We start from the raw sequence: 21,560 nt of genomic DNA, 5'->3' as shown, positions 1-21,560 counted from the left end.
GGATCACAGCCCCGTTCCCCGAGCAGCATAGAGTGACTTCAAGTCACTCCGTTCTCCTCAGACTTGTGCCACCTCAGGAGGTGGCACAAGTGTGAGGAGGCCCATAGGGGCTGCAGTGGTTTACTCAGGGGTAAGCCACTTTCAGCCCTATCTTGCACTGGATACAGTGCAAGCCTCCTGGCTTGCCTGTTCTAGCACAAGATAGGATTGTGCTACACATCAGACAGAGGTTAAAAGAGAAGATGTTTCAGACGTAATTGACAAATTAAAGCTCAAAAAGCTCCTGGGCCCAGATGGCATCCACCCTAGAGTTACTAAGGAATTGAAGAATGAAGTAGCCAATCTCTTGAGTAAAATGTGCAACTTGTCTCTTAAGACGGCAATGGTGCCAGAGGATAGCAAATGTTACATCAATCTTTAACAAGGGAAGGAGACCGGCCCGGGTAGCTGTAGGCCGGTCAGCCTGTTCCAAGTAAGATGGTGGAATGCCTCATCAAAGACAGAATCTCAAAACACATAGACGAACAGGCCTTGCCGAGGGAGAGTCAGCCTGGCTTCTGTAAGCGTAAGTCCCGCCTCACGAACCTTTTAGAATTTTTTGGAAAGGTCAGCAGGCATGTGGATGTGGGAGAACCCGTGGACATTATATATCTGGACTTTCAGAAGGCATTTGATGCAGTCCCTCACCAAAGAATGCTGAGGAAACTCAACAGTCAGGAAATTAGAAGGCAGGTCCTCTCATGGATTGGGAACTGGTTGAGGACTAGGAAGCAGAGAGAGGGTGTCAACGGACAATTTTCACAACGGAGAGGTGTGAAAAGCGGTGTGGTCCAAGGATCTGTCCTGGGACTGGTACTTTTCAACCTGTTCATAAATGACCTGGAGGCAGGGTTGAGCAGTGAGGTGGCCAAGTTTGTAGACGACACCAAACTTCTCAGAGTGGTGAAGACCAGAAGGCATTGTGAGGAGCTCCAGAAGGATCTCTCCAAATTGGGAGAATGGGCAGCAAAATGGCAGGTGCATTTCAATGTAAGTAAGTATAAAGTCATGCACACTGGGGCAAAAAATCAAAACTTCACATATAGGCTAATGCAGTGGTTCTCACACATAGCATCAGGACCCCTTTTTAGAAAAAGAATCTTGTCGGGACCCACCAGAAGTGATGTCATAACCGGAAGGGACATCATCGAGCAGGGAAATTTTTAACTGCTAGGCTGCAATTGTAGGCTTACTCCTATTTACTAATAGGATACTAATAAGATAGTAAAGTCCTATTTACTATCATTATTAAAAGCATATACATAGTAGTCTGTTAAAAGTACAGGTCTATAACATTTCCACAAATGCAGTCACATGCTATGGTAGCATCAAGTCTCATATATTAAAAATAAAATATTGAAATGAATGGGGACCCATCTGAAATTGGCTCACAACCCACCTAGTGGGTCCCAACCCACAGTTTGAGAAACACTGGGCTAATGGGTACTGAGCTGTCTGAGACAGATCAGGAGAGAAATCTTGGGGTGGTGGTGGACAGGTCGATGAAAGTGTCAACCCAATGTGCAGCTGCAGTGAAGAAAGCCAGTTCTATGCTTGGGATCATTAGAAAAGGTATTGAGAACAAAAAAGCTAGTACTATAATGCCGTTGTACTCGCTGGTCACACCTGGAGTACTGCGTCCAGTTCTGATCGCCACATCTCAAAAAGGATATAGTGGAAATGGAAAAGGTGCAAAAGAGAGCAACTGAAATGATTAATGGGCTGGGGCATCTCCCTTATGAGGAAAGGCCACAGCGTTTGGGGCTCTTCAATCTAGAAAAGAGATGCCTGAGGGGGGACATGATTAAGCCATACAAAATTATGCAAGGGGAGGATAGAATGGATAGAGATATGCTCTTTTCTCTCTCACACAACACCAGAACCAGGGGACATCCACTAAAATTGAGTGTTGGGAGAGTTAGGACAGATAGAAGAAAATATTTCTTTACTCAGTGTGTGGTTGATCTGTGGAACTCCTTGCCACAGGATGTGGTGATGGCATATGGCCTGGATGCCTTTAAAAGGGGATTGGACAAATTTCTGGAGGAAAAATTCATTACAGATTACAAGCCATGATGTGTATGTGCAACCTCCTAATTTTAGAAATGGGCTATGTCAGATGCAAGGGAGGGCACCAGGATGCAGGTCTCTTGTTATCTGGTGTGCTTCCTGGGACATTTGGTGGGTCACTATGAGATACAGGAAGCTGGACTAGATGGGTCCATGGCCTGATCCAGCAGGGCTGTTCTTATGTTCCCTTGTATAGGGTGTGATGTTTGTGTGTACCTCAAACCAGGACTCGATGAAGCCAGTCTTTAGAAACTGATGTCTTGTGAGCTCCACTGGCCTATCAGCAAGATATTCTTCAAAGGGTGAGCTCTAGGGGACAGTGCTGGGCTGGATGCAGTTAACTACCTAGCCTGGATGTGGTCAGCTGATCTCCTAGTCTTACAAAATCTGTGCCTACAAGCCAACCTAGGAGTCTGAGCAACTCATCCAGACAGTGACACAGGCAACCTGGCCTGTTCCTGCTTTGCCTTGAGACTTTGAATCACTCCAATGAAGAAAAAATCCTGGAGGTCTCAGAAGGTGTTGGCAGCTTGTTTGCAGCTCTCTTCACCACCAGCAGACCTTTCCAAACTCCCTTTCAGACTTTCAAGTACAGAATTCTGAACACCATCACCACTGTAGGCTTGTTCACACTCCTGCATGTTCCGCACTTGACGAAGGCCATGGCAAGCAAGGGCTTGCAACCCATGACAGATCTGGTGCCACAAAAGATCCCTTTCCTCTCACCTCCCACACAATGCTTCCAACTGAGCTTCTCTGCATACATTCAACTGTGTATCACAAAAGCAAAGCAGTCCAGGGACGAAGCCTAAGTCATGAGTCTAGTGGCCACCACACAGTTCACCATCCCACAGGCTCAGTGGGGAATAACTGCTGATTCCGCAGCACAACACTAAACACCCTACTGCAGAAGGACAGTTGGCAAGATAATTGGTGGCGTTTCCAGGAACAAGTTCTCAGGCAAACAACCTCCAGTAATTAAGGCAAACAGCTGAGCCATCAGGAGGGGGAATCGTCCTACAGCTCAGTCAGGCATTCAGGAAGGAAGCCTACCAGAATCCAAACAAAATGAAAGGGTTGAAGGTGGACATGCTGCAGGTGGAGCTGCCCTGACAGGTGCCTCTAAGCCAGGGGTCGGCAACCTTAAACACGCAAAGAGCCATTTGGACCCGTTTTCCGGAAAAAATAAAACCTTGGGAGCCACAAAACCCTTTTGACATCTAAAATGAAGATAACACTGCATATATAGTTTGCGCTCCTCTCTTATAGGTCCCAGTTATATAATACACTCCCCTCTTAGAGGTCCCACTAAAAATCAGGTCCAGACCCACCATTGGAGAACAACAGTTTTAGATTGTGCACAGGTGAACTGCTTGTGAAGGCTACTGTCATTCTTTACTGTCATTTACTTCTGTACTTCTGTAAATGCCTTTCCACACAGTACTACCTCTGAACAAGACCACTTAGTACTACTGAACACTGTTCACAAAAGTGCTCCTGAACAAACAAGCCAAGAGTTCAAAACTGCATAAAATAAAAGGCATACTAACAGTGATTACTTCCCAACCATGAAATAGGCTTTGGTGCTACATATACAGTATGTTACACATACAGTATACAAACATATACAGAATACCATCTGGTGCAGGGGTCTCCAAACCCCTTTCAAGTTTCCAAGTGAAGGAAATGGAGCAGTGAGAGTGTGAGTGAGTGACGGGGGGGGGGTGCTGAGTGGGGAGTTTGAAGGCTGTAATCCTGTGCACACTTTCCTGGGAGCAAGCACAATGGGACTTACTTCTGAGGAGACACACACAGGATTGTGCTCTGAGCTTGGGAGGAGGATAGAGCAGCTGCACTCAATTGCTTGCTTTTGCCTTGGCTCCCTGGGGTCAGGGCTGCTTGTGGGAAGGGGGGATCATCAGGGTGTTCAATGGGACTTACTTCTGAGGAGACACGCACAGGCTTGGACTGCGGCTCCGGCAGGAGGGAACGTGCGGTGGCGGGGGCGGGGGCTCGCTCCACCAGTCGTTCGCACCCTCTCCAATGGGGCGCAGCTGCAGCCCGTGTGCCCGGGCTGTGGCTCGGAACGTGCGGTGGGGGCTTGCTCTCGGCAGAGGAGCTGCTCCGCCAGCCGTTCGCGCCCTCCTATGGGGCACAGCCGCAGCCCGTATGCTCAGGCTGGTGAGCGGCGGCTGCGTCGCGGGAGGGGCAAGCCCCTCCCCGGGACGGGTTGGCCCGCACAAAGCCGCAGCCGAAGGCTCAAAGAGTCGCTTGCGGCTCCAGAATGGCAGGTTGCCGACCCCAGCTCTCAGCCAACCTTCAGAATTAGTTCTTGTGCTTCAACTAATTTTCATTCTGTTCCATCATGGAAACGGTGCAGGAAAGAGAATGAAAATGGTCAGGTGTTGGAGCACCTTCCTGACGAGGAAAGGCTAAAGGGCTCTGGCTTCAGGGCTTGGGAAAAAATGCAAAGCATGGAGAAAGTCAGGGTTGACCCAAGTTCTCCTGAAACAGTGTGCCAAATGCTACCCTCCCATCTGATGATGCTTCAACCTGTCTTCCTCCAACTCCTGGACTGGAAAAAGAAGGAGGGAACAGAATGAAGACAGAAGTGTGGAGAAGAGGAGAGATCCAGGTTTTTGTTTCAGAGAGCCCAATCCTGAGCTTGTCAGTGCCTGCAGTACGAGTGTACCACCAGTGATGGGTGTCGCAAACATGCCCAGAACACCTCCCACCAAATCAGCGCTGTTGCCAGCCCAGCACCAGTCGGTGCTGAGCACAGTGCCAGCTGCATGCTGGCAGGAGCAAGGGAAGCGCTCTGGTCAGTGGTAAGATTTTTCGGGATGCAGGGGGGTAGGCGTTCCAGGGTGGGGGAGGGCGAGGAGGGGAGAAACCAAGGCAGGAGGGGGGCAGGATTAACGGAATTCTGAGTTGGGCCTTCTAGCCCAACACAGTGTCTTTCAACTCTGTGCCGGCAAAATAGCCAGTGCCCACTTGAGAAGCCCCATTGTGGGGCTTGGGGCTTTCTCCAGGGGAAGGCAATGAAAGTTCCTTTCCCCTGAGGAGACCTCCAGGTGCTTTCCAGTGCCTGCTGTATACAGCGGTAGCCATTTTGGCGCTGCTGCTCCAGTGGGTGCCAGGAAGATTGGATTAGGCTGTATTTTAAAGAGATTTGCGCCAAATTCACCATAAACATAAAGGGGAAGGGACAGCCAGACAGAAGCTGCTGCCTGATGCAGCCCACCACCACGGCAAAAGAAAGAAAAAAATGGAACTGTGGGTACTTCTCTCGCTCAATCTCGCGCAATCAAAACAGGAAGTCCAAGTGACACCAGGAACTTCCAGCCTGCCCTGCACTTTCCATTTCATTTAAGGGATTGCAAGGTAAGGAGCTGCATCCCTAACCTCTCACATTACTCCTTCCTCACATAGTCCCCTGAAGTTTAGAGGGATCACATGAGGAAGGAGAGATGTGAGAGGACAGGGAAGCAAATGATTCGCCTCCCGCTTGCTTTTAGTGAATGGGAAATGGAACAGTGCATCTCTCTCCAGGGAGGGCTGGAGGGAGGTGGTGGCAGGCATGGGTGACGGGTACCCAAAATCTGCCACTCCCCCTGCCACCTGCGGCTGATGGGAGTCACATCATTTGCTTCATGACTGGGCTAGCTTAGTGAAGAAGGAACACCATGCCAAACCTGTCCTTTGGGCTTCTCTGGAAAAGTCTGAAGAAGAACACTAAGAGCCTCCAAGTGTGATGAGAATTTGCCACAGAAAGACAGGGGGTCTTAATTTCAGAGAATCATTACCATAACGCCCCAATAAATAGACTTTCCCTGGAGATTTCTTTTGGGGGATGATGGGACTGGATGCCACGCTTCTCTCTAAAACTGGCTTGCTGTCAAGTCCCAATGCAGCAGATGCTGCTCTTTCCACATCCCTCTTTTGCCTCTGAAGTCAGCAATTGGAGAAGGTATTCCCTGTAGAGGTCAGATAAGACCAGAACTATAAGGTCACCAAGACTTCATAGCACATGGACTGTCCATGTTGAGGTGACACACTCCAAGGTAACATGTTCATGTGGGTGCATCTGAGAGGATAATCCCAAAAGATATCCCATAACGTAACACTGAACTTGCCTTCTGGCAACTGGACCTGATGCTTCTCAGACAGTGGTTCTCACCCTTTTCCACCCGGGACCCACTTCTGAGAATGACAATCTGCCTGGGACCCACCGGAAGTGATGTCATCAACCTGGAAGTGATGTCATGGCAGGAAGTGACATCATCAAGCAGGAAGTGACATCACTGTGATATCAGAGCCGGAAGTGATTTCATCAGACAGGAAGTGACATCACTGTTCTTACCTAGGAACTCAAACTAAATGACAGGAGAAAATATTCCAGCTCAGAAGCTTCTTCCAATTCTCCCCCCCCCCCACACACACATTACCATTGTACCATACCAGAAGTAAGCCCTTCTTACTGCCCATTATGTTAAGTTGGGAACATCATTTAATGTAGCTTTGTGATATTCTCCAAAAGGAAAGATTCTTAAATCTTATTACTCACTCCCTGGAATTAGCCTGGGTCATAGTGCTTTGGAGACACGGATGCCAGCAGGTGAAGCAGTGTTTGGGCGGGCATACGGCAATGTGGAAGTCAGGGCTCCTGAGTTCACAAATTAATGACATGATTCTGTGCTCTGAAAAGGTCTGGTGTTTACATTTAAAAAGCAATTCTCCATTTCTACGGAATATCTTGGTGCTTCCAGGAATAAATATGAAAGTTTAACAACCTGCATCTGTAAAACCACCACCAAGAAGTAGGAAGTTTTAAACAAATGCCAGAACTGTCAGCTGGCAACAATAAAGCAAGCTGGTGAAAGACCATGTTGGAGCTGTGATTCTCGGAAGACTGAACCAGAGACACAAGCAAGAAATGAGCCTTGTGGGCTTTGAAGTCACTCTGCTGCCAGGACAGCCACCACCATTCCCATCATCAGTAACGCACCCCATTTCACAAATTACCCTAAAGATTCCAAATGCTTCTCTGCCAGATACACTGACTTTACTTTCAGTTAATTTCACATACAAACCTAAAGATCACCAAAATCATGGAACTGAAAGGGACATAAGAAGTCATCTAGTCTACCCCGTCTGTGGCTTCTCAGACATATGCTCAGTGCTTACTTTCAGCCCATTTCACACACAACCCTGAAGATCACCAAAATCATGGAATAACCTGAAAGGTCATCTAGTCCGTCTGTCCGTCCGTCCCCCCGTCTCTAGCTTCTCAGACATATGTTCAGTGCAGAAGAAATGACCAAGGCACTTGGAGAGATGTATCATACCTGTCTGACTACTTTTAATGGTGTGCATCAGAGAAGTGTGGGGCGGGGCCATGGAGCATCCCCCTCACAGCTGGGAAGACAGGGATGCCCTACTGTTCTCCTCCCAGCTGCTAAAAGGAGCCAAACAGTGGGGTAGCTATATTGGGAGCGCTCGCTTGTCCTGGCCTCTCCACACTCCCTCTCGCCTGGCTGAGCGTGTGGCAGCAGCGTGGGCACTGAAGCTGCCACCCACGGTCCCCACTCCAGGGCGCTTTTCCACTCTCCCTCTCGCCTGCCTAAGGTTAAAGGGAGCCAAACAGAGGGGTCCTGCACACCCCCAAGAATGAGGGAGCAGCACCTGAAAATCACCAAGCATGTTCTCCTCTCCTCTCCTCTCCTTTGAATGGGGTTGGGCAGCAGCACACCCACAGAGGAAAAGTGGCATGCTGCCTGCCCTGCGCATGTGCAAGTCGCTCTTTCTGTTTGTTTACTCTGTGCCTGGAAGCCTAAAATAGCTCCCCAAGGGTCTGTTCACTCTTTTTCAAAATGGCGCTGCCCAGGTCCGCCCTTTTTCAAAATGGTGCCGCCGACTTCATTTTGCCCTTTTCCAAGATGGCGGCCGCCATATTATCATGACCCACCAAGTGGGTCATGATCCACAGTTTGAGAACCTCTGTTCTAAGATATCTGCTACTCCAAGGAGGTTCTTGTGTGTGTGAAGGGGGAGAAAAAGAGCACCATGGACCCCAGTTGACGCTAGATTTCTTTTTTGCACCAAACGGACCTGTCAGAAGCACCCGCTTCTGTAGTAAATGAGGGTGCCTTCTGAGGACAACCAGGGGAGACACTTCACCTCTAGGTGGACTGTACAATTTCAGAATGCAGTGGGGACTGGAACCATGTCGGGAGGTATGGTTTTTGGTGTAGGCTTTGTTTTTTTAAATTGGAGGTTGATTCAAACACAGTTCACCATCTCCAGCCTAAATGCAACAGTCGAGCAACAGCTTTGCCGTACAATTCTCCCAGCTCATCTCTTTCACTTGCCCCCCCCCTCTCTTTCCACTTTTTTTTTCTGTTAGGATAACAGCTTACCTTGATAATGTTATTCAGGTAGCGAATCATTCTACATTCTATAGCTCCCAAAACAAAGTTTAAACACACCAATTTTTCTTTCTGGACAGATAATCAGCATGATAGTGCATGCAAATTGGTGCAATCATTTGCTTGCAAGTGCAATGTACATAGGTACATGTCAGTAGAGTTCTGCGTGAGCAGCCATTTCTTTTTTTTAGATAACATTCAAGCTAAAAGGACCTTCTTATGCATGGGTTTTTGCAAATAATCTGTCACTAGGCAAATTGCTGGATTCTGACTTACCCTCCTCTCCTTGTCTCCATATTCGATCCCCAGGGTGTCCATAGCACGGACAATAGCTGCCAGTGACTGAATAGTGTTGCTATAGACCACAGGCTTGTACTGTTTCACGTCATCTCCAGAAAAACCATCTTCATGGATGATTCTTTAAAAAAGAAAAAGAGTTTGTATGGTTGAAAAAGGAAGAATAGCACACAATTACAACCAGAATTATTCACCAATATTCCTTCCAGGACTGATGTAGTTTGGTGGCCAGGCTCCACATTACTGAGATCAGGAGAAAAAACAGTCATGAGTAACTCAGATTCTGCAGAGTTCTGAAGGTTTATATATTAGGTATTTATCTTCTAAAAATTATACTCAGGGCTTTCTCCTCACACTAAGTAGGCACTCAGACTGGCTTACAAAACAAAGCTTCAAAACAATAATTAAATAAGCAAAAATGTAATCAATATCAGTAAAACAGGAATATCAAAAGCAGACCCGAAGAAGCAAATGCTAACAGCAAACTCAGACCATCATTAAGAGGCCACTCGAAATAAAAATGACTTCTGCCATCATTGAAACGGACTGACGACCCAACCCTCTGAGTTGCAAAAGGCCCAGCAACTTCTTCCCTTCTTCAGTCCTGAGCTGGTGCTTGAGGAGCAGGTTGTCCTCTCAACCAGTAGGATGCTGTTGGAGCAACAAGGATCCGTGTGTCATTCATGATACACTTCTGCTCCGGGCGATTGGTGGTGATAGCAACAGCACAAAAGATCACATCACTAACAGGCCAGTCTGAGCTGCTGCTGCAAAGAGGCTGGGGCTCTGGACCCAGAGTGACACAGCTCCTGTAAGTATGCAGCAAGGGGATGTTGTGGTCAGAGACAGGGCGGGCAGGGGAAGTTCTGGGGTAGACTGGAGGAGAGCAAGAGGCTGATCAGGGAAGGGGGTGGCCCCTGGTGGCCCCACAGTGTGCCAGGATACTATCCCCTCTTTGTGTCTGGTCCCTCCCCTTTTCTCTCATTGGCTGGCATAGGTCCAAGGAGACCCATAGGCATCAGGAGATGTACAGAGAGATGTCTCCCAGGCCTCCCACCTTTGCATGCAGCCCTCTTGGTGCTAGTGTAGGTGCCAGCCTCAGCTCCTGTAAGAGGAAATGGGTGCTGCCATGAGCAAGCCCTTTCAGGTGTGGCCACCAGATACCTGATGGAACATGTAAATGGGCCTTTCCTGAAGATCTCAGGCATATTTCCATGTGAGAGGAGGCAGGCCTTCAGATACTCTGGTTTCAAGTAGGATCCTGTCCCCTTACCTGGTGGTGCTCCAACTTCTGCCACTGTTTCTCCCTGCATTTGAAAAGGAAGTGTGGAGGAGAGGGTGAGCTAAGATATCAGATTAGCTCACCACTCTTCTCTACTCCACACTTCCTCTTCTGCTCCATTTCCTTCTTCCTTTTTGAATTCAGGAGGAAGGAGGAGGAGAAGGTGGGACAGCAGGCGGAAGGAGGTGGTCTCCCATCAGTCTACTGCCTGACATCTCCCCCATCAGCCTCACAGATGGCCCAGTCCTGACTGCCTGCCATCTTTCCCATGTTGTTTATCTCTGCTTATTTTATCCCTCTGCAGATGCTAATTGTCTCTGCTCTTCCCCCTCCCAAACTCTAGGGAAAATTAGCTGCCTAAAGGAGAGAAAGATAAGCACAGATAAACAATCAACAGCCTCACAATCCTCTATGGCATTCTCTCTCTGCCTCAGGGGATCCACCAGAATTCTCAACAGTCAGAAGTTGGTTTATAACATGGTTACCATCCATATGTACAAATGATGAATGAGAAGTGTAGCTGGGTCAAGAGCTGGAAAGGGAGTGGTGAAAACCTCACCTTTGCCATGAACTCAAGAGGCACATCAATAAACCTTCCCATATAGACTGTGAGGTGTTTCTATTGCCCACCTGCTCAGGTGTGGCTCAGGCAGGGTGTTGAGGCTCATGGCAGAAGGACGAGGAAACGGCCTGGGACAGCTGGGCAAAGCAGGTGAGAAGGGGAAGAGCAAGGCTCAGCTGGCCCTGTGCTCTAGTGCACTCACAGAGTAACATCAAGATGGGGGGTTTATTTATACAGATATTTATATACCATCTTTCTTTGGTTGTCAGATTTCTCCTCGGACTTTCATCCAAGGCGGTTTACATAGGCAGGCTGTTCTAAACCCCCGGAGGCATTTTTACAATTGAATAGTTCTACTCTTTCATCAAACTCCTCTTTCCAGCTGGATTCCTTCCCGGTCTGGCCTCTCTCTGGCCCTTCGCCTCCCACGCTCCACTTGACGGCAACTCCTCTCTGCCATGGAGGGTCAGCTCATCAGTGTCCTCAGTTCTCGGGTACTTCCGGTTGTTTCGAACTGGCAGCCTCAGATCTTCAGGCATACAAGGCGGCAGCTCTACCAACTGAGCCAGACCTCCTGCCCGGGGTTGTAGCCCCCGGCTCCTTCTCCACCGTAGGGGAGTCCAGTCGGCTCCTAGGGAAGGGGGTGTTAGCCCCCCTTTATTTAATGCCAGATGCAAGGGAGGGCACCGGGATGAGGTCTCTTGTTATCTGGTGTGCTCCCTGGGACATTTGGGGGTCGCTGTGAGATACAGGAAGCTGGACTAGATGGGCCTGTGGCCTGATCCAGTGGGGCTGTTCTTATGTTCTTAACTACAATTCCCAGGAGGCCTGGCAGGTCTCTTGTTATCTGGTGTGCTCCCTGGGGCATTTGGTGGGCCGCTGTGAGATACAGGAAGCTGGACTAGATGGGCCTATGGCCTGATCCAGTGGGGCTGTTCTTATGCTCTTATGCCCCATGATGTGGTCTCACTGGCCTCCCTCAGCTGTTTCTCCAAATCTCCTCTTCGCAGGACTGCAGGCTCTTTTGAAGCTTCCTCCCTTGGAAGGCCTTCCTCCACCCCTTCCTGGCCCTGCCCCATTCTCCCAACTGTTTCTCCCCATTCCTCTTTAGTTATCTTCCCCCCAGTGAGCCTTTCCCCCCCCTCCTGGGTAAGGTCAGACCCTTCCTGCAGACTGCTCCATGTGGGCACATCCTCAGCAACGTTGGGACCGAAGCAGGCCCCGGGGCTGTCGGCTGAGGTGAGGGCAGGTGGGCACTTGCTCCGCCCACCTTTGAGCCAGCCAGCCATTCACTCTGTGGCCAGGATCGCAGTCCCATCCCAGCCTGATGCCTGGGACTCTCCTCTAGCCACCAGCTACGTCTGTGGACAGACACAGACATAAAAAAATACTGGCCTCAAGGACTGCAACAAGAAAAGGTATATGAAATATACGGGCTATTCTAAAGTGGGTTCTAGAATTCTAAATAATCATCACCATAATAATTTTCTTATTCTTGGTTTGGACAACTGAGGAAGCAGACGTCAGTTGATGCCGTCAGTGCCACTCAATGGGGCATGTGCAGGAGAAGTCCCCAGCCCGGGTGGGCAGGCTTTAGGCTGAAGGGAGCACCTTCTCTGTTGTTTGCCAGAGGATGAAATGGCAGATTTTGGAGGCAGAGCTGGTTGCAAACTGGTGGCATATACAATCATGTACATTTTTGAGCTGTTTTTACACACATGTATGCACACACACGGACTGTGCTCAGCACTGCACAAATGCTCCAAATGAGACTGGGCTGGGATTTGAATCTGGACTCCGCGGGTCTGGGGAGGACCCAAGACAAAGACTAATCATTGAGGTGAGGGAGGAGGCTAAGGAATGCCTTTATTGGCAGCTCTGGCATGACCCGCAGAATCGCAGAACATTAGAGTGGGAAGGGAGCTTGGTGGTCATCTAGTCCAACTCCCTGCTCAGTGCAGGCAACAGCTGTAGCATCCCCAACAGGCTGCTTTCCTGCCTCTGCTTGAGAATGTCCACTGAGGGAGAGCTCCTACTGAAGGGGGAGACTATTCCAGTGCCAGACAACTCCTAGTTAGGAACTCCTTCCTCATGTCCAGCCCCAATAGACTTCCCTGCAGTTTCAGTCTATTGGTCCTAGTCCTGCTCTCAGGAGCCACAGAGAACAAGCCTTCTTCTTTTGGCCACCCCTTCCGGAAGATGCTGTTCTTGAGCCTTTCTTTCCCTTCTCTTCAACAGCCTTAGGGGGCATATTTGACGAGAACCTAAGGGCCCCAACCACTTTGACTTTCCAGCACTGATGCAGCTGTGTCAACAGGGCACTCACTGCATCCTGGAGTGGGTGGCAGTTACAGAGGCATCAGTGTTGAAACGTTGGCTAGGATTGGGCACCAAGTCTGACATCTATGGCCCAGTTGTAAACACGTCTCCTTGGCAGTAAGTCCCACCACTGTTCCCCCCAACCTGTGTGGCCACAAGCTTGATGCTGAACTCTGCGCAGCTTGGAGCTCAGCTACACAAAAGTTGGCCATGATGTGTGACGTCACTGCCAAGTGGCTGGAGACTCTGCCCCACTGCTGTACAGCACTGGAGGGGGGGAAGGGCACAGTGGGGGGACAGTGAGCCCCACACAGTTCAAATGGATTTGCATCTGTGTAAAATTAAAAGTGGGCACATAAAACAAAGTTATGATTGGACACCACAAATGTCCAACCCTTTTATTATAAGGTTTTGTTTTTACTTTATTAGATTTTATGTGTTGGGTTGTGGAGTTTAGTTTTTATTTTATTTTATTCTGGGTCCTGGCCCATCGCCCCATGCCTGTACTTCTGGGATCTGTTCAGAGGATCCTAATTTATTTCGGAATCCCCATTTGTTTTTGTATTTTTTGAATGAATTTTTTTTCTTTAACTTGGTTTCTGCCTCCAACTGTGTCTGCTTCAGCAAGAGTGGCAATGCACAGTTGTCTCCTCTCGGCCCCATCGTGAATGCCCATGCTGCCCTGGGGTGCGGCCATGCCCTGGAGCGGTGTGGGTTTAAAAAAAAAGGCAATTGCCATACTGAAAAATCATTTAAACGGAGGGGGGAGACCTACCTGCAGCCTCTGAAGGCAATTAAATGGAAGGGAGATCTTGACTCTCTCCTAAGCAGAATGCAATGAGCTGTAGACATCTCTGCCTTATGTCTCTGCTTCTTCCCCTTCAAAATAAGTCTGTAGATTTTGCTCAGGTAAAGCTCAGCCTGGCTACTGGGAATAGGTGTGCTATGAAGTCAACAGTAATGATGAGTAGGAACAGCATCGCCACAACCCATCAGCAATTTTCATTTACGGGAATAAGCAAACATATCACAGAAGGCAGGGACGTGCTGGCACAAACACCAGGTGGTGCCTGGGCCTGCAGTCATGTTGTGGGGGGGGGGGCAGGGGGAGAGATAGGTAAAGAAACACAAAACAAATGCTGAGCAAAAGATTTGGTGGAGACAACCAGGCTTTCTCAGATTGGCACATTCCCCATATGCCCAGAGCACCCTCAGAACTCGAATCTCTCCATCTCTGATGGTCCTGCACTGGTCAAAATGGCTCCCTTTACTGAGGCCCCAGAACAGCTGGTGATTGCTTCTGTTTTCACAACAACTGGGGTGCTACTTCCAGGCCACACTGGGGAGCAGGAGATTGCAGAGCCTGCACAAAGTGCTGCATGGGGACTGCAGAGCCCTGATGAGCAAGAGGCTGGCTGGAGAGCAAGAAACCGGGCCTATAAGAACAAAGGCCAACCATCGCTCTGTAAGGCAGCTCCCAGGAGGAACAAGGTCAGTTTCAACCCCTCTACCCTCAAGTCCATTCTGAGGCTCCCCAGAATGGACTACTTCCTTCTGGCAGCTGGGTGGGTCTGCCCACTCCTGCTTCAGGCTCCCTTGCTTCTACAGAAGGGAGAACTTCAGAGCAACCTGGACACTGCCCAGGCAGCAGACATCAACCTCACAGAACGGACTCAGGAAAATCAGCTTCCAATGTTCCTGACAACACCTTTCTGAGAAAACAAGAGCCAGCACCAGTAACTCAGAGAGCCTTTGCACAGCAGCCACACAAAATGGCAGACGGACACAGATGGACAACCATGGAACGATTTGGCAAACAAAGCTAACAAACAATCCAATGGTTTATTTAAGATACAGGAGAGGGAGAGAGAGAGAGAGTTTAAAGGATCATTTGTAATGAAAACTGGGGACAGTGGGCTCTGTGCAGGCACAATACTAGCACTAACCAGCATTTACAAAGCAGAAAGCACCGTGGAGTGCTTCAAGCATTTCTCATCCTGTATTTTACTTTCATCATCCTTCCAAGCAGGGTTGCGAGTTGCATCACAGGCAGATGGTTGGCAACGGTTAGTCTCAGACAATGTCTGGGCTGCTCCTGGGCTCCAGCCCTTCCTCCGGGCACGGCTGTCACCAGATTTCACCCCCTTCTCCGCTTTCAAGGTTTGGCAGTCTTGCTGCATCATAAGGCAGGCCTCAGAAATCTCTGGCTTTGAAACGCAATCCGCCTTGTAAAACCCAGTTAGTTCAGTCAGTGCTCTATTATCCCCGTGTTATAGACAGGGAGGATGAATGCCTGCAGGCTTGGCCCCATCCATGAGGCCAACTGAAATGGTGGCCTCAGGCAGCAGACTGGCAAGGGGCGCCCACTTCTGCCTGCCTGCTCACCTCCACTGATCCTTCCACTCCCAGGATTGGAAAGGGAAGAGGAGGACAACACAGAAGTGCAGAGAAGACGAGTGCAATGGGCTGGGGCAGGAGTGTCAAAGGTTTCATACAGCGGGCCAAATAGCATTTATGACGCCTGCCGAGGGCTGGAAGTGATGTCATCTGGCAAGAAATGATGTCGTTAAGTAGGTCATAACCAGAAATAAGCACTTTTTTCTCACTTAGGAACACATTAGCTGCAAATGATAAAAGATACACAAACCTTGATCAGATTTCAGGATATAGCAGAGCCTAATCATCATGTGAGCCACCCTTTCAGCAGTAACACCTCGGCACTGCTCAGCAGCTGAGAGCCCGAGAGCCAGATAAAAAGCTTCCGCGGGTCGCATCCGGCCCCCGGGCCGTATGTTTGACATCCTTGGGTTAGTGAGTGTTGGAGGCACACAGGCTGGCACATCACCAGGTGAGAGGTGCAGCATTTGGCACCCTGCCTCAGGCATCCAGAGCACTTGGGCTGGCCCTCACTACTTGCTCATTGTAGAAGCACAATATCTGCTGGGAGCTGCCTGGTCCCCAGAGCGTGCAGGACATTCCTTGCAATGCTGACAACATGCACAACAGCTGCAGACCACCTGCTTCCCCAGAAGGTACAATCATTCCTGGCAGAGCGATGGGCTGGTTTGGAACCTGTTCACCAGGCCCAAAACGCCAAGGAGATCTCAACATCAGACGGACTCCTCCCCCGCAGATATACTGCAAACACAGACAGAGAAAGGAACTGGAGTGCCAGCTGGCAGGTTCTCTCTTCTCTGGCTGAGGTGTGGATCCCATTCCATTGCTCAGGATCCACCTGCTGTCAACTGTTTGTCATCACAAACTTGCACTCCAAATTGATGGTCAACTTTGGCTCTCGAAAACAATGATGTCTCCAAGAATTCACTCTCCAGATTACTGCATGCACTGGGAATTATTCCCCACAGCACAGAAAGTGAGTTGCATACCAAGATTCCTCCATGTCATTCCAAGACAAACACATTCATGTGAAAAGATGAGCCAAGGGGCTTGCGTGCAGGGAACGGTGTGTATCCTGGGGACTCTATTTGCAGTGTGTCTGTGTGTTCTACACAAAGAAACTCAGGCACCGCCCAGGGATCTGAACTGATGAAGGACGGGCCAAACAGTCTCAAGAGTGGAGGGTGGCAATGCTATTCCCAAAATGCACCCTGCTTACTTTGTTCCACAGACTTCAAGAGTATTCACTGAGAACCAAATGGGTCAACTTGGACTTGTGCCAGTATTGTCGCTGGTGCAAGTCCACATTGATCCATGCAAGCAGATCAGGCTTGGGAAGGGGATTTGGATGCAGTGCACATCACAGGGCCAATCCTGCCATCGGTCTGCAGACACTCCCATCCCATCTCTTTGCCCTTGGCCTGAGCCCCTGGGATCTCACAGAATGTTCACAAACATCCCAACTCTTGGAGAGAAGCCTCACCAGGTAATCTGATGCACGCAAAGGTAAATCTCCACTGCGTTCCCCTAGGAAGTGTGTTTCAGATTGCAGCCCAATTCTGATCTTGCTGATACATGGCAAAAAGCACTGTGTGGAAAGTCCTTGGATGGGGAGGAAAGACCTCAGAAGAGGCTGTTGGAGGCAAGGAATGCAGGGGGGAGTGCTGAACGTCACAGTCAGGTTGTAAGCAGCACAGATATTAAAATGTCTCCAGCTGCCAAACTCATGCTTAGCAGTGTTTAAATAGAGTTGATCTCACAATTGCACTCACGTCTACTGACAGCCTCATTGGCATTCATCTGGTGTGCATCCAAGACAACTTCTTCAGGCCCTAGCGACAACAAGTGCCAATCCTTGCATATCATTAGATTGGTCCATGCTGCAGAATACTTGGAACTGGGGCAACAAAAGCCAGCTGTACACCATTGTCTCTCAAAGTGCATTGTCCAGGCACATGATCGGCTCTGTTCTGATCACAAGGCTTTTGTTAGTGACCATAATATAAATGGCAAAACGGCCCAGCTGTCTTTTTCATAGGAAGGCAGTGCAGACCCTTCGGAACAGCAGCTCAGGACTGGAAAAGGTCTTCAAATTTAGCGTGAATTCACAGAACCGAGGGAGCTGCCATTTTTAACATGTTACTGTGAAAGAACTAGAAAACGGTTTAGCAAATGAGGCAGTGAATTGTAAGAACATAAGAACATAAGAACAGCCCCACTGGATCAGGCCAAAGGCCCATCTAGTCCAGCTTCCTGTATCTCACAGCAGCCCACCAAATGCCCCAGGGAGCACACCAGGGAACAAGAGACCTCATCCTGGTGCCCTCCCTTGCATCTGGCATTCTGACATAACCCATTTCTAAAATCAGGAGGTTGTGCATACACATCATGGCTTGTACCCCATAATGGATTTTTCCTCCAGAAACTTGTCCAATCCCCTTTTAAAGGCGTCTAGGCTAGACGCCAGCACCACATCCTGTGGCAAGGAGTTTCACAGACCGACCACACGCTGAGTAAAGAAATATTTTCTTTTGTCTGTCCTAACCATCCCAACACTCAATTTTAGTGGATGTCCCCTGGTTCTGTTGTTGTGTGAGAGTGTAAAGAGCATCTCCCTATCCACTCTGTCCATCCCCTGCATAATTTTGTATGTCTCAATCATGTCCCCCCTCAGGCGTCTCTTTTTTAGGCTGAAGAGGCCCAAACGCCGTAGCCTTTCCTCATAAGGAAGGTGCCCCAGCCCCGTAATCATCTTAGTCGCTCTCTTTTGCACCTTTTCCATTTCCACTATGTCTTTTTTGTAGAGGAGCACATCTGAACTGCCCCCCAACCTGATTAGGCCCCAAAGGGCCTTGTGCTGCTGAAACTACTGTTCCAGCAGTTCAAGGTCCTTTACCGGTGGTGCGAAAGCTGGGCCACCACCATGCACTTCTGCATCCAGTGGTGATGGGGCTGACTGGATGCATCGTGAGCTTCACCAGTGCAGCTGGACCGGCATCAATGGTGGGGGACAGGATCAGGCCGTAAGGAAACTAACAAGAAATGAGGGGAGGGGCCTCACTGCTGACATGCAACTTTGTCTCCTGCCCTCGTTGCATCCAACATTTTTTTTCAGCGGTAACCATTGAACGTGGGAAGAGTTTTTCCCTGTGACTAGAACCTGAGAAAGTTCCAGGGTTTCAGACACAAGGAAAACCTCCCGACATTCAGCCTTTGCCTCTGCAGACAAATCACCGAGCATGGGAGGAATGGAGGGTGGGAGTAGTCCATGCCTCGTCAAAGCTCTCCATGCGGAGAAGATCTGCACAGGGCTTACAAGTAGGGTGGAGTCTTCTGTGCTTCCAGGCAAAATTGCTAGGAAATGATTTCTGACCATTTCTACAAATGGGCCTATCAGCAGGATGTGCCATGAACTGGGGAACTGTCTACCTGAGATTCCTCCATTTCCTTCTTCTCCTATCATAAGAACATAAGAACAGCCCCACTGGATCAGGCCATAGGCCCATCTAGTCCAGCTTCCTGTATCTCACAGCAGCCCACCAAATGCCCCAGGGAGCACACCAGATAACAAGAGACCTCATCCTAGTGCCCTCCCCTACATCTGGCATTCTGACTTAACCCATTTCTAAAATCAGGTTGCGCATACACATCATGGCTTGTACCCTGTAATGGATTTTTCCTCCAGAAACTCGTCCAATCCCCTTTTAAAGGCGTCTAGGCTAGACGCCAGCACCACATCCTGTGGCAAGGAGTTCCACAGACCGACCACACGCTGAGTATAGAAATATTTTCTTTTGTCTGTCCTAACCTGCCCAACACTCAATTTTAGTGGATGTCCCCTGGTTCTGGTATTATGTGAGAGTGTAAAGAGCATCTCCCCATCCACTCTGTCCATCCCCTGCATAATTTTGTATGTCTCAATCATGTCCCCCCTCAAGCGCCTCTTTTCTAGGCTGAAGAGGCCCAAACGCCGTAGCCTTTCCTCGTAAGGAAGGTGCCCCAGCCCCGTAATCATCTTAGTCGCTCTCTTTTGCACCTTTTCCATTTCCACTATGTCTTTTTTGAGATGCGGCGACCAGAACTGGACACAATACTCCAGGTGTGGCCTTACCATCGATTTGTACAACAGCATTATAATACTAGCTGTTTTGTTCTCAATACCCTTCCTAATGATCCCAAGCATAGAATTGGCCTTCTTCACTGCCACCGCACATTGGGTCGACCCTTTCATCAACCTGTCCACCACCACCCCAAGATCTCTCTCCTGATCTGTCACAGACAGCTCAGAACCCATCAGCCTATATCTAAAGTTTTGATTTTTTGCTCCAATGTGCATGACTTTACACTTACTGACATTGAAGCGCATCTGCCATTTTGCTGCCCATTCTGCCAGTCTGGAGAGATCCTTCTGGAGCTCCTCACAATCACTTCTGGTCTTCACCACTCAGAAAAGTTTGGTGTCGTCTGCAAACTTAGCCACTTCACTGCTCAACCCTGTCTCCAGGTCATTTATGAAGAGGTTGAAAAGCACCGGTCCCAGGACAGATCCTTGGGGCACACCGCTTTTCACCTTTCTCCATTGTGAAAATTGCCCATTGACACCCACTCTCTGCTTCCTGGCCTCCAACCAGTTCTCAATCCACGAGAGGACCTGTCCTCTAATTCCCTGACTGTGGAGTTTTTTCAGTAGCCTTTTGTGAGGGACCGTGTCGAACGCCTTCTGAAAGTCCAGATATATAATGTCCACAGGTTCTCCCGCATCCACATGCCTGTTGACCTTTTCAAAGAATTCTATAAGGTTCGTGAGGCAAGACTTACCCTTACAGAAGCCAGGCTGGTTCTCCCTCAGCAAGGCCTGTTCGTCCCTTGATACCACAGGCTGACCAATACAGTGATACACTGTTACAGTGAGCTGCTGTAACATCAAGGGGAGGGAGAACTTCACCTGACAGTCTCCTTCTTCCTCCCAACTCAACCTTATCCCAGAATAAAATGGGAGTAATCACTGCCATTACCAAACTGGACAGCTTAAAACTAAACTGGGGGGAGGGAACAGATTGGAGATCTTCCTTTCCAGCTCTGTGGTCCTAGATTTCCAGTTGATCCCCAGAAACAGATGCAGTACAGTTGAACTGGTGGTTATGAACAGCCGCGGACCTCCGCAGCCCTGCGCCCGGGGCAAAGCTCTGCGATGGCACCCCCCGTGGGCTGTCGCCCCCTCCCCCACTTACCAGGGGCTCATGGAGCCTCACGCGACCTCCGCCCATGCCAGAGAAACCTCTGTGAGATTCCCTGGCGCTATAAACTGTGCTTCCGGCAAACCAGAGCACAGTTTCCGCCCTCGTCGGGGGCCTCAGAGAGGCTTCCATGGGGCCCTAGAGGCTGGTGCTCCGGGCATAGGTGTGTGCCTATGGCAGGCACACAACTGGTAATGGAAATGAGACAACACACTGTCTACTGAGTCAACCAGACCAGGAAGGTTAAGGCTTAAAATAAAAGGGGTGTCAGTCCAAGGAGGCTCCTGGGAATGGGTGGGAAGAAGGGGGAAAGGATTTGCGTGCACCACTGCTGCCAAGATCTTCCCCCTCCGACACCCCTCCTGCCCAGCCCTCATCTGCCCACAATCCTCTCCTCCCACCAACTTACGACGACGGGGGATGTGCGTTTACTCCAGGTGACCGTTCCTGCCCATCATGACATTTCTCTCCCCAAGTGGTGAACTGGGCCCTGCCAACGCACTGGTCACTTGGTCGGGGTCCAGAGATAAGAGCATCCTTCAGCTTAACTTTATATGCTCTCTATTTGATGATATTAGTGTTCCATCTCACTGGTCAAGGCTTGGTAACGTGGGCATCCTTGCTTAACCAGACCTTGGCCAGATGGGCAGGGGTGCGCAACCTGGACACATGCCAGCTCCCACTCCAGTGGCAGCGGGTGCACTAATCCGATGCCCTCAGGAAGGAAGGAGCTTAACCCCTAAAGAAAAGATCATGCTCTGGCTCCTAAAGGTTACAATCCTTAAAGTACTCAGTAGCTCATTTGACACAGAGGAGGGGGATATCCAGGGACGCTGGTCAGGCTGCCACTAGCAAACGTGGGTGCCAAACCATCCGGCCCACCGAGCAAGACAAACAGTGTCCTAGCAGAAGCTTCCCATTTGTTTCTT

The 21,560-nt window shown here is 49.5% G+C and overlaps 1 protein-coding gene across 4 annotated transcripts in view; it reads right to left on the bottom strand.

Annotated features, from left to right (window-relative positions):
• Positions 1–21,560, bottom strand: part of GNAO1 (G protein subunit alpha o1) — a 199,857-nt gene that overhangs the window by 108,949 nt on the left and 69,348 nt on the right. For all 4 annotated transcript variants that reach the window (XM_066636985.1, XM_066636984.1, XM_066636982.1 and 1 more), the window contains exon 3: positions 8,814–8,955. In XM_066636985.1, coding sequence (XP_066493082.1) covers positions 8,814–8,955 — 142 coding nt within the window. The remainder of the gene's footprint in view (positions 1–8,813; positions 8,956–21,560) is intronic.

The sequence above is a fragment of the Tiliqua scincoides genome, chromosome 9 (assembly GCF_035046505.1).
Source record: "Tiliqua scincoides isolate rTilSci1 chromosome 9, rTilSci1.hap2, whole genome shotgun sequence".
NCBI lineage: Eukaryota > Metazoa > Chordata > Lepidosauria > Squamata > Scincidae > Tiliqua > Tiliqua scincoides.
This window is presented reverse-complemented; position numbering and strand designations above follow the sequence as displayed.